The sequence below is a fragment of the Mus pahari genome, chromosome 7 (assembly GCF_900095145.1).
Source record: "Mus pahari chromosome 7, PAHARI_EIJ_v1.1, whole genome shotgun sequence".
In the NCBI taxonomy this organism is placed as follows: Eukaryota; Metazoa; Chordata; class Mammalia; order Rodentia; family Muridae; genus Mus; species Mus pahari.
In genome coordinates, this window is record NC_034596.1 from 73,997,611 (window position 1) to 74,011,640 (window position 14,030).

At 36.4% G+C, this 14,030-nt stretch overlaps 1 protein-coding gene across 1 annotated transcript in view; it reads left to right on the forward strand.

The window, feature by feature from the left end:
* The window catches only part of Mpp5 (membrane palmitoylated protein 5), a 46,241-nt gene that overhangs the window by 5,283 nt on the left and 26,928 nt on the right, over positions 1-14,030 (forward strand). Inside the window, exon 3 of the mRNA XM_029540787.1 lies at positions 10,909-11,117. Within this exon, the coding sequence (XP_029396647.1) occupies positions 10,909-11,117 (209 nt within the window). The remainder of the gene's footprint in view (positions 1-10,908; positions 11,118-14,030) is intronic.

Genomic DNA, 14,030 nt, shown 5'->3' on the forward strand with positions numbered 1-14,030 from the left:
AGCTCGGGGGGTACTGGTTAGTTCATATTGTTGTTGCACCTACAGGGTTGCAGCCCCCTTCAGCTCCTTGGGTACTTTCTCTAGCTCCTCCACTGGGGGCCCTGTGTTCCATCCAATAGCTGACTGTGAGCCTCCACTTCTGTGTTTGCCAGGCACTGGCATAGCCTCACAAGAGACAGCTATAACAGGGTCCTTCTCTTTTGAAACAACAACAACAACAAAACCAGTTACCATTCGGGAGACTTACACATTGCTAATTTCCGCTTCTGGCTTGAGATGCAGCTTTTGCTGGGATCACAGTTTCATTGTGTTCCCCCTGAAGAAATAGTTGCCAGAAAAATCTCACCTCAGTGTTGCTGGTCTCTTGTTAGTCACAGCTGTTTTTTCAGCCTCAGCCAACTAGTCGATTGTCCTCTTACATCAAACATTTCGGTGAGCCTGGTCTCTTAGGAATCACTGCTGATTCATAAACCTCATTAACCAGAAAGTACAGACTCTTTATTTGGAACTGTCACTGGAACACCTGATAAAGTTTTTGAGAGCATTCCTCCATTGTCTGCCTTTGCCTCAGCAGTCTTCTCCAAGCTGCCACAGAGCAGCCTATGAAGCCCTAAGCACTCAGTGGCTTTTCCAGCCATAAGTTCCAGTTTTCACAGCTCTCTCAAAAACAGTATGGTTACTGCAACACCAGCTCCTGACACCACTCTCTGTCCTAATTTGCATTCTTTGCTGTGATAAGCGCAGTAACTGAAAGTGACTTGGAGAAAAAGGATTTATTTAGTTTACATGTGCCAATCATAATCCATTATTGAGAAAAGTTAGGGTAGGAGCCATGGAGGAAAGCTGCTTACTGACATGCTCTTTGTGGCTTGCTCAGCTTGTTTTTTAATACAGCCCTGGACCACCTGCCTGGGAGTGGCACTGCCCACAAGGCAGTATGTTTATATCAACTCAGTTTTTTTATTAAACTACTAGAAAATAAAGTTGAATAATGATGAAGATAATAACTACATCTTAAAATCTAGTTTTTGATAACTGTCAATAAGATAAACAGGGATTGCTTGTGTGGGATCAACTTACTATCTCCAAATTCTTTTGCATGACAAAAATTGAAAACCTGGATCTAGGATATGATTTATATACAAAAGAGTTCTGTGTCCAAATAACATGAGACAAGGCCATTTTATCTTTCAGAACTGCCTGGCCTCTAAACACTGTCCCTTCCCCCAAATCAGGGGCTTGTCCTGTTGTTGCTTTCAGGATGCTGACAGTGAGTGACTGAGTTAGGCAGTGGTGGTGAGGGGAAAGGGACTAGAGTTTCAACTTAGGGGTGGAGGATTTTAGCAGGTCATAGAAGGGGAAGTTCCTTGGTCAGGGTCTGACAGAGTTTGTTCAAGGTTTATTCCAACTGTGTATTCAGAGATAGTAAAGTCTGCTGCATACCCTCAGATATAATTACAGTAGGAAAAATTAGTATTTAGTACTTCTATATGAAGGAATTTTAGTGTTTCCCCTCCTAAGGGTTTTGTTAGAATAGAAATGTTTCATCCTGTTTCTTCTTGCTTACTCTTCATTCCTTACGGTGTCTCTCTCCCTCATTTAGCCTGGATTGATCTGGTTTATGTTTGAATTCTTTTAAGAGTAATGTATTTGTCCATGTGGCATTACTTAGAATCAGGCTGTTTATTCTTTTTTCTGTTCCTACTCAGGACTTCCATTTCTACAAGTTTTAAAGACAACTATTATTTCTTCCAATTTATAATCCACTATGGTTTTCATTAATGCCTTCATGTGGCCTTTGAATTTTAGGCTGTTTTACCTCTTTTCTAAATTGAAATATAGTGCCGGTATTAGTAATTTATTTCTTGGAAGATTTAATAAATCATAATGAAACTCATCATTTTGTACAGGAACTAAAAAATATTTCTAAAGAAGTAGAATATTTTTCTCTGCTAATAATCTGCTAACACATCAGACTACAACAGAAATACTCCCTTAAAATTATGTGTCTGCTTGTCAGTGTCTTAATTAATACACACATGACAGGAGATGGCTTCAGCCTTCTTCACAGCCAGAAACAACAATTTTTTTAAGTGAGGGAAGGACAGGGCCACTCATTTATTAATTTGAGCAGACGCCTTCAGTATCCAGTCAACATATCATCTATCTGTGAGTAGACAAAACATTCCTTAAGAATTTAAAGTGTGAGTAGGAAGATTATTCTTAATAATTGTATATGTAAATTTGGTAATGTATAATAATAAACATTCAGAAAAGTGGAATGATACAGAAAATACTCAGGAGAGACGAATTGAATTTTGTTTAAAAGCAGCTAGAAGTCTTAAATAATACTATTATAAGTTGTAAGAATTTTAATTAAGATTTCCTTAAAATTGATGTACATTCAAAACCTTGATTTATTACAAAAAAATAATTGTTTTGTTCTCATTTATCATCAAAGTAAACTATCTTGTAAACGAAATCCTGAAAAAAAAAAAAGTGAAGGTTAGAATAGAACGAAGTAGAACCAGATGATAATTCTCAGTCTATGTATGTCAGCTTTTGTTTTGTATTAATAGGTATATAATTTGGGGCTGGGGTTGTGGAGAAATAGGCAGAATAAAGAGAATAAGCTGGAGAAAACGGCTTTCTGTTATGTGTGTGACTGCACTTGATACACCCTTGAAGAGGCAGCAGGAAAGGGCGCACACACAGACACAGAGTGAGCTGCTTAATAGTTATGTAGGAAACGCTTGCATTTTGTGGTTAAAACCACCTGTTGTGTACCAGATGTTTTAATGTGAAGAAAATAAAAGATAAAAGAAAAGAAAATAAGGGTGAATAAAGAATGAAATAAAGTAACAAATCTCTTTCAGATTTCTGAAAACTGACTTGATATAATGAAATACAATACAATTTTGTCACACTGTCATAAACTTTTAAAAATAAGGTTTCTTTAAAGCTAGAAAAATTTCAGGGCCAATGATTCTTTTTTATATCAGCTTCCTTCTGAAGTTACTTTTAAAATCAAATGTCTGCTTAACCTGTTTTAGGTACTTCTAAACAAACTTTTAACAATTTTTTTTCATGGATATTTGTTGTTTCCTTCTACAAATAAGTGATTAACTGATTGAAAATAGTTTGAAGTATTGTTTCTGAGTGAGATTGCTAAACTTAGAGCATCTCTGAAGATTTAACCGTTCGCTGGATTATGCATACTCCTATAAATTTTGGTTCTAGCCGGGCGTGGTGGCACACGCCTTTAATCCCAGCACTTGGGAGGCAGAGGCAGGTGGATTTCTGTGTTCAAGGCCAGCCTGGTCTACAGCATGAGTTCCAGGACAGCCAGGGCTATACAGAGAAACCCTGTCTCGAAAAGCCAAAAAAAAAAAAAAAAATTGGTTCTTAAACATAATTTTACTAAAGTAATTCAGTGCTATAGCATTCAATAATGAAAAATGCACATACCTGAGATTTGACTCTACTTTATTAAATAATAATAATTTGTAACTTCTCTCCCTCTTGCAAAGATTTCCTCTTATGGTGTGTTAAATGCTTGACAGGGCAGGAGACATGGCACAGTGGTTAAGAGCACTTACTACTCTTACCGAGGGCTACAGTGGGTGAAAGGTTTCAAAACAACCTGTAACTCCCATTTCCAGAGGACTTGATGCCTTCTCCTGACCTTTAATGACTCCTATGTATGTATGGTTAAAAAAAAAGAAACAAAAACAAAAAAAACCCCTCATGCCCATATGCGATTTTAAGTAATTTTTATTGTCAATTATTATTGACTTTGGACAACTTATTTATTTTTCTGAACCTCACTCAGTATTAAGGTTTTCATGAGATCCAAATGGAAGACTGTATGTGAACAAGTGGTACACTTATATTTGTTGTTGCTTTTATTTGTTGCACTGTTGTTAAGTTAACCAAAATCTGGCACATACTTGGCAAGCACTGTTATTATTATTATGTTAAAATCCCATCTCTAAAGTTTTTTAAATTTAGTGTAACTTATTAATGATTAATGACTGTTCAGGATATGTCTTAAGTTTCTCATAATTTTAAACAAATTCATACTGACCTGGTCCACTAAAAACCAAAGTTCAAAGATCCGAATTGTATCTTCTTTAGTTTAAAAAAGAGAGAAGAGGGTGTGGGAGTGTGACTCCAGCGCAGCACCTGCTTAGAGTGAGCAAGGCTTTGGGTTTGATCCCTGGGGATCTTGATGCTGGGATAAAAAGTCTCTGAGGGCTGGAAAGAGAGAAGATTGAGAGAGCAAGCGAAGCACATTCAGGTCCCAGCACCCGCGTGCCTGTGACTCCAGCTTCAGGGCAGTCTGATGCCTCGGGCCTCCACAAGCACTATCACAGATGTGTGCGTAGCTTCACAGAGAAGACATACATAAAAATAAAAATTTTTAAAATGCTTCAGATGGTTGCCCAGAGTCTTAAATATTTGAAGATAGACTCTTGCTTCTTATTACCTGTTTTTTGTTTATTTGTTTGTTTGTTTTCTGAAGTCTCCTTATGAAGCCCAGGCTGGCCTGGAACTCCCTGTTGTAGATCATGCTGGCATTTGGCTTCCATGCTTCTGCCTACAACCTCTGAAATCTAGAAATACAAGGTTGTGACCTCAGGCATGATCCTATTGCCTATTTTAGAGTGTTCATTCTATGTTTTATTCTTAGAAGCAAGCCAAGACTGGGAAAAAACACTAGAAGGTGAATTTAAGGACTTGTGTTTATTATTATTATTATTATTATTATTATTATTATTATTATTATTATTATATTCCAAAGCCAATGTATTTTATTTCTGTTAGCATATGTAATCATTTAAGTCGCATGAAATGTTAGATAAGATACTGGGAACTTAATATACTTTCTATATAAATTCAAGTAAGGAGGAACTAATCAAATTGTAGCAGTGAGGAATTTAGACATGAAGAGCTGCTTTATAGGAAAATTGTGACACCCCCCCCATTGAATTTATTACCAAAGCTAGTCGTATTACTCATTATGTATTACTCATTAAGTATACTCATTCTTAATTTCAGAGATAAAACCTTTTCTCATGTTCATTAGTGAAAAAATGAGAAAGTAATGAACAAATTTTATTTATATTTCAAAGCCACACATATGTATTACTTTCTATGTGGCAAAATTATTATAAGAAAATTCATCATAATTTTGGATGTTCTTTAAAGTGATCAACTTAATACTAGTTTCAAGAAGGCTTACGTCCTTTGGTATTTCACATTTTCTGTAAAGTACTGTAACGTGAGGTGATTTAGTTTACATCTTCTTGTGCTGTGAGTATCTGATGACATACTGAAAACTCTCCTAAGTGACTGGCGACTTAGTCTGCTCTACTTGTTCATCAAAAGTACTTGGACAGCTTTTCTTCCTGAGAATGCCATCCGAAAGCTTTCCCTGTTAATTCAGTCATGACAGCAGCTGTGGGATTTTTCTTTTAATTCATACCTGTAGATTCTGCTGTATGTCTTTGTTACTCAGAGCAGTGCACTGCTATCAGAAATCTCACAAAATTGCAGTTCTGGCTTACTTTGCTTAACTTCCCACATATTTGACCTACTATTATGACTTTAATTGGAATACTCTGAGAAAATAGGTTCTTGTCTAAAATAACAGAAATAAAATGCAGCAATATTGTAAAAGTAGCATTTGGAGGGTGAGTTGGAAGGCGAGTATACTGTCTCATAAGGATAGATAGTGAGTGATACAGCCATAGTGTATGCGTTCTCTAAATCCCAGGTAAAAAAAATTACATACTACTGTATTGGGCAGAAACCACAACTCAAAGTAGCCTTAGAGCTACTAAAACAGGTAATACCATACAGACAGTCATGCCCTGGACTCCAGCCCCACCACACCCCCACCCCTGGTGTGGCAAAAAGAAAATGAAATGGACTCTCATCCTGATGTCATTTATTCATGATTTTAGTGTAACCACTTTATCATTTTTCTGCACCTGTATAAAAGTCATTTGATGTGACTTTTAGGTATTTGTTCTTGTTGGTCTTCATTTAATTTGGAAAGGTTTCTCAAGGTCTGAGGCTAAAGCTCAGTTGGTAGATTCGCTTGTCCAGCATGTATGAAGCCCTGTGTACAATCCCCATCCTTTCCAAAAGACTAGGCATGGTTCTGCACTCCTCCCAGCCTTTGGGAAAATAGTGGTAAAAGGATCAAGACCAAGGTTTTCCTCAGTTACTTAGTGGGTTCAAGGCTGGCCTGGGCTGTAAGAGACCCAGTTTTAAAATATAAGTAAACAGACACACAGAGAGGAACATTTCTCAAGATTTTAATGATAATTAAATACATATAAAATAAACATTATATCATACTGTTCCGGAAGGGCAATAACTATATGTAATCTAGCCAACTATTAATGTGCTTCAATAATGGTTGATAATACCTAAGTATTAAGGCTAAGCTTCAGTGCAAGTGGTCTCACTTTAGTATGGTTAAATTGATGAAAAGCTTTTGCTAAAGAAAAGCCAGAATGAATACGTCTTGATAGATTTCTGTATGGGTGTACATAATGCTATTTGGAACTAGGTTTAAATTGGTCTTAAACCTAGTTGAAATTTATAGGCAAGTATAGTTTTCTCACTAATTTAATTCTTTTTAATTTATTTTATTATGTGTAGGTATTTCGCCTTCATATATGTCTGTGCACTACATATGTGCCTTGTTCCCTCAGAGGCTAGGAAAAGGCATCCGATTCTCTGGAACTATATACTTGGAGATAGTTATGAGCTGGAATTGAACCCAAGTCCTGGAAAAACAGCCTGTAGTCTTAACCCAAAGCCATCTCTCCAGTGACTACTTTTGTTCTTTTTTTTTTTTTTTTTTTTTTGGTTTTTCGAGACAGGGTTTCTCTGTGTAGCCCTGGCTGTCCTGGAACTCACTCTGTAGACCAGGCTGGCCTCGAACTCAGAAATTCGCCTGCCTCTGCCTCCCGAGTGCTGGGATTAAAGGTGTGCGCCACTGCCCGGCCTACTTTTGTTCTTTAATGTGCATAGGTCCCATATCATGAGCCTCTTCTAAATTTCAGCTGTATTATTATTATTCTCTGGGACTGCCTGTTCTTACCATGGATCTTACCATGTTCTCAAGTCCCTCCGAGTGAAAGGCAGCTCCAGAATGATTTTCCCCGCTCTGAGTCTTACATTGCCACATGGCCTTAGAGTTATTATGGACAGAGTGGCCAGATAAGACCTTTCTTTGGAACCTATATTTCTTATTTCCAATTCTTATCAACAGAAAAAGCCTACTAATTTCTTCAAATTTGAAAACTACCATCTCTCTTTAACTAATTACAAAATTTCTTTTCCTGTATTTTATTTGTTTGTTTTTTAGACAAACTATTATATAGCTCCAGATATTCTGAAACACACTCTGTAGACCAGGCTGGTCTCGAACTCAGAGATCTACCTGCCTTCTGCCCCCAGAATGTATGTCACCAAACATACAACTTTTAAAATTTTCTTTAGCAATTTTTATGGGGGAAGGGTATAAATGTGTGTTCATATGTTTGCTTGTACATGTGTGTGTGCGTGATGTGTTAAAGCCAGAGGCTGACATTCAATGTCTTCTTCAATTTCTCTGCACTTCATTTTAATGAAGCAGGGTTCTGGCTAAACCCAGAGGTTGCCAAGTCAACTAGTCTAGGTAGCCACCGTGGCCTGGGTACCCCTGTCTCTACTCCAAGGGGCCAGATAAGTGATGGATACTGGTGATTAAAACACTGGTCCTCAAGCTTGTACAGCAAACAGTTTATACTATGGGCCATCTCCCTACCCTCCTCTTCAGTTATTTTTATAGATACTTTTGATTAAAAGCTATTGTTCTAACATAATAAAACAGTATGTTCCACTTAAGACTGCAGGAATATCAATTCCAGTTTTGGTCATGTATTGTAAAAATATGTTCACCAGAGAATAATAGATCAGTAATCCATAATTTGGTATGTTTCACAGTAGGCACTCATAATCATTGCTTGTTGCAGTATAAGTTGCTATAAATCTGGGTGGCAGTTTGTCAATGTGTATCAAAGTCTTTTAAATACTTCTGCAATCAGTAATCTAACCCAGGAATTTATTCTAATGAGTAATTAGTATTACAAAAATTATCAGTGTCACTGTATAGTTAGGTGAGCCTTTTTAAAACTCAGAAAAGCTATATAGTATGAAGTAATGTTGTAAATATTTAATATTAATTGGCAGTTTCTACCCCACCTTTTTTTGATTGTTCAGTTCCCCAGATAAAAGACATAAAACTTTAATATTTATAATAAGCCTTAAACAGCACTAGAGCTGGGCAGATAACAATCCTCTATGGCTATTTTGTCTCCTTCCCTGTAAATAATCCCAAGATAGGACCTGCCATGTTCTGCCTGGGTCACTCTTACTCTAGCTGGCCAACCCTCATGGCCAGTTCTCATGATCCCTTACCCCATGGCATCTTCTCTCTCCACCTTCTCCCTTTTCTCCTAGTGGTCCTACCTAGACCCCAAGCCCTAGAACTGAAGCTCCACCTACCTCTCTTCTGCCTAGCTAAGGACTGTAGGCATCTTTATTCAACCAATAGTTTTAAATTAAGAAACAAGATTACATAGCATCACTTGGTATACTTGAGGATTTCCTCATCCCTGGGGCAACCGACCTTAGGGACCAGTATTTAGCATTACAGTGCATAGCAACAGACCAAACCTCAGCAAAGTAATGCCAGTAATTATAACAAATACTTGAAAATATAAATAATTTTTTAAAATTTATTAGTATGTCATTGTTAAGTAGCTTTGGTGTACAGAAGAAATCTTCCAGCAATGTTTTGATCTTAAAATAACTTCCTTCTCCCTGGAGTTGAAGAGACTCTGAGAAACAGTTCCCTTCTAGAGGTTGCTTATTGGTTTCAGTCAGCTGTGAGGCCCAAGGCCTCACTTTTCTTATTTCCCAGACTACTACTCTGAGCCTCTTTTAACAGTTATTAACATTTTTAATAAGACTCCCTCCTCTTTGGGGAGTATCTGTTATTCTCTTAACATTGTGAACCATTATCCAAACTGCTTTGTAAATTTCATAAATTTTCTTTTAGGTTACCTAAAAGCTTTCCTGTATTGCTCAAAGGATACTTTAAAGTTATTAATTTGGTAGAGTCTTTAATTACATATCCCTTTGTTTTGTTTTGTTTTGTTTTGTTTTGTTTTGTTTTGTTTGAGACAAAATTTCTCTGTGTAGCACACACACACACACACACACACACACATGTTAGGGAGCACGGGAGAAACTACTAATGGTTCTTAATCATTTGGGTCTAATCACTCCTGGAAACAATGTACATGCTGTGTGTGCATCCTGATAGGCATAAAACACACACAGGCCGGGAATGTTTTAGGAGACACACACATTCATTAGTTTTATGGACAACTAAAGTAGTTGGTTTTGCTGACTTGTTTGTTTCACCAACTTAGTATAAGCAAGTTATTTGAGAAGGAGGCACCACAGTTGAAAAAACCCTCCATAAGACTGACCAGGAAGCAAGTCTGCCATATATTTTCTTAAGTAGTGACTGATATGTGCGGGCTATTGGTCCTCCAGGGTATAAGAAAGCAGGCTGAGCAAGTCATAGGGAACAAGTCTGTAACAGTGTTCCTCCATGACCTCTGCCTCTGTCCCTCCCTCCACGCTGCTATCCTGCTTGTGTTTATGTCCTGACTGCTCTCAGTGACAGACTGTTCTCTGGAAGTGTAGGGTGAAACAAGCCCTTTCCTCCTCAAATTGCTTTTGATTATGGTGTGTTATCAAAGCAGCAGAAACCTTAAAGTGTTAGTAGTATGCATACACTTCGTTGCCCCTATTAAATCAAAGGTTTGCAAATAATACTGAATATTGGCAGTATTATTAATATAAATTAGCAAAAGCTCTAAAAGCAAGTGGCTTTTAAATAAAATATCAAATCTTGGGTAATTTCTAAGAATTTAATTTTTCCATTTATTTATTTCATATGTATGGATATTTTGCCTGTGTGTATGTCAGTACACCATATACAAGCCTGGTGCCTGTAGAGGCCAGAATAGTGTTGGATCCCCTGGAACTGGAGTTACAGGCAGTTGTAAGTTGTAATGTGGGTGCTTAGGAATCAAACCTAGGTCCTCAGGAAGAGCAGCTAATTCTCTTAACCACCAAGCCATCTTTTTAGTTCCTGTTTCTGATAATGCTAATGTAATCTCCTACAAATTTATATACAGCAATGATATAAATAATTTTGTGCTGCAATATTTATTATTGCTTATGATAGTTAAAATGGAATCATCCTAAATGTTGGACTTTAATGATTATTATCATATGTGCATTAGCCATGTAAAATATGATGGACACATTACTTATAATGTTCTTTTAACAATAGAGATGTGGAAAAGCTATTAAAATGTACTGTTAATGAAAAAAGATGCTAAGGGGAGGAAACGTTTCTAGATAATGGGATTATTGATATTCTTTAATTTTTGTATTCCTTCGTTTGTTTTTATAGTAAGAATATATTTGTCTAATTAAAATACGTTTTTAAAATGCAAGTTATTCTGTTTCATAGCTTTAAGAATTTTATGAAATGTTGGTACTATAACACTTAAAAAAAATGTGAACTTTTTTTCCTAAAAAACTTTTTTTGCTGGTTCAAGAAATTTTATCTTTATAGAACTTTTGTCTCCCCCAAATAAATCTTAGTCATTCCCTCCATCCTTCTCATCTTCCTTCTGTCCTTTCTTGTCTTAATCACATAAAGCCTCTTGAATATTCATTTGTTAAAGAAACTTTATCTTAAAACATACCAAATTTAAACCAAAACAGTTAATTTTGGGATAACTTTTCTTCTCTTACTAGAAGTTGAAGACTTGTTCTCTTCACTTAAACACATCCAACACACTTTGGTTGATTCTCAGAGCCAGGAGGACATTTCACTGCTTTTACAGCTTGTACAAAACAGAGATTTTCAGAATGCGTTCAAGATACACAATGCTGTCACAGTGCACATGAACAAGGCCAGCCCTCCGTTTCCTCTTATCGCCAATGTACAAGACCTTGTACAAGAGGTACGTGTCTAAACATCTTGTTGACATCTTCAAAGTAGTTATTAGTCATAAAAGTGGACTGTTGCAAAAGACTGATGTGATTAGTGTCTGAGGTCATTGGTAGTGGTCACCTGCTAATACACTGTAATGGGAAGTGAGAAAAAAAATGCTTCATGCATATGTTCTGAAAATATTTATGATCTAGCTAGTGCACTGATTATGAAGAGTTAATTTTATATATAAAATAAGTTTATATAGTAACCAATGTTTCAATCTTAATGCATCTAGTATGGTTTTATTAAGTTAACCTTTATGCATTATAAACTTATATAAAACGATAATCTCTAATAATCAGAGATTATAAATATATAACTTTAAGATATATTGTTTGTTGATAGTTTAGGAACCTTAGTTATGAAAATGATATAAATGTTGCAGATTATTAATTTTTATTATTTTTTATGTATACATGTGTTTTGTCTCTATGTATGTCTGTATACCTCATAAGTGCAGTGCTCATAGAGGCCAGAAGTTGTCTGTTCCCCTGGGATTAGAGTTACAGGTTGTTGATAACTGCAGTATGGGTGCTGGCAGTTGAACTCAGGTCCTCTAGAAGAGGAACCTGTGCTCTTAACTATTAAACCATCTCCCCAGCCCAGATTTTGCAGTTTTACTGTTGTATAAAAGTTTCTTTTTGTTAACATGCTACTTTTAAATTCCAGATTCAGTTTCTAGTTGCTGTTCAGGATTTAATATATCTGCAAGCATCTTTCAAGTTGAAAATCTTAAAGTGTTGCACACAAGCTCAGATTTGGGGACATACATTGTCTTTGTTAAAAGAATTTTATGTTATTTTAACCTTACAAAAGTAATTCTGAAAATTTATCAAATAGATGTATTTCATTGAATCCATATAAAGATAGAAAAGGAGCTCGGAGAGAGTATAATTTCCAAGACTATACATAAATTAGAAGATACTTTATATTTGAGCATGGTGTCCCTAAGGGAGGTGTTTTCCTTGTTGAAATGCCTAAGATGGCGAAGGCTTCACAGCGTGACAGAGCAGTCTTGTGTTGCCCAGGGCAGAGTGGCCTCTGGGCATGTTTCTAAAGGAAACTGGCCATCTACCAGAGTCTCAAGGAACTGGTAGACTACTATTCCTCGCAGTATCCCCCCTCCCTTTTTTGTTTTTTGTTTTTTTGTTTTTTGTTTTTTGTTTTTCAAGACAGGGTTTCTCTGTGTAGCCCTGACACTCTTGGAACTCACTCTGTAGACCAGGCTGGTCTCAAACTCAGAGAGTCGCCTGCCTCTGTCTTCTTAGTGCTTGGATTAAAGGCCTGTGCCACCAACTCATGGCTCTGGAGCTCACCTTTCACTGTTGAAATTAATTGTGTGGTATTCTTTTCATTGAAGGAATTGTTGAGCACTGGGTGTAGTTTGATGTTCTAGCACGTGTCTACCATATATGCAGCCCTAGGTTCAATTCCCAGCAATGAGGAAATACAAATTTCCAGGGGTATTTTTTTTTTAATTTAAAAAAATTAAATTTAAAAGATCCATTTCTTTAGCCTTTTTTTATTTATTTGCTTAAGGTAATTTAATTGGCTTTCCTGAAAATTACTTAAAAAACAAAACAAACAAACAAACAAAAAACAGAGATTAAAATAGCATTATTTTGACCAGGTTGACCTTGAACTTAGAGATCTGCTTACCTCTGCTTCCCTAGTACTAAGATGGTGTGCACTACCACCAGGCAGTTTTATTTAGAATAAATTTGACTGAGGATGTAGCTTATTGGTAAAGCATTTGTATAGCACCGCAACCTCCTGGATAAATCCCCTCGCACCACAAAAATAGTAAAATAAATAAAAGCAGCATTTTTCTGGGAGTAATGATATCAGCACTCAGGAGGGCCAGAAGGGAACTCAAAGCCAAGAATTAACTTACTTCAGACTAGCTTGGGGTCATGTCTCAGAAAACTGTGTTTCAGAAACCAAAAGTACATACATATGTACATACATACAAGAAATTATCTCATGCTTTTTAATTGTGTCTTTAAGATTTTTTTAATTTTTATTTATGTGTGTTTGTGTGTGCTTGCATACATGCTTGCAGATACATGAAGAGGTCAGAAAAGAGAATTAGTCCCTGGAGCTGGACTAACATGGTTATGAGCTACCCAGCATGGGTGCTGGGAACCAAAACACAGTCCTCTCCAAGAGCAACAGTGCTGTTAACATTGAGCCATCTTCCAGTCGCTACTCATGCCACTTTTAAATGGGAATCAACATAACTGAGAAATCTTAACAAATTTAGTGGAACATTAAGAAGTGTTTCTTGTTTTTATAGCTGAAAATGTAAATTAAGTGCTGGTGAAATGGCTAAGGACGTAAAAGACACTTTCCACCAAGCCTGATGTCCTGAGTTTGATCTCTGAAACAAACACAGTTGAAAGACTCAACTCCTGAAGTTTGTCCTCTGGTACATGCATGCTATGGCATGTATGTACCCACATATGATTTAACACACACAGAGGAACTAAATATATTAAAAATTAAATACTTATATGTATCAGTTAAGGACTGAGAATGGCACATAGTGGTAAAGGGCCTGGATAATAATGTGAACAAATTCTCAAACATTTACTACAAAAGATGGATAATAAAGCCTTAGAAAACTTCAAAATATTGATTCAGATTAAATCTTTGACGATCTAAGACATTATAAACAAGCAATTTTTGTGGTTATAATATTTTTTAAAGAAATTATAACTTGAATTTCATTAAACTTTTGCTTATCTAAAAACATTGAAGTAAAATGTAAACCAACATGTCAAGAAGTAGAATTTGATACTTTTTTTAAATTTGATGTGTGTGCGTGTGTGTGTGTGTGTGTGCGTGTGTGTGTGTGTGTGTGTGTGTGTGTGTGTGTGTG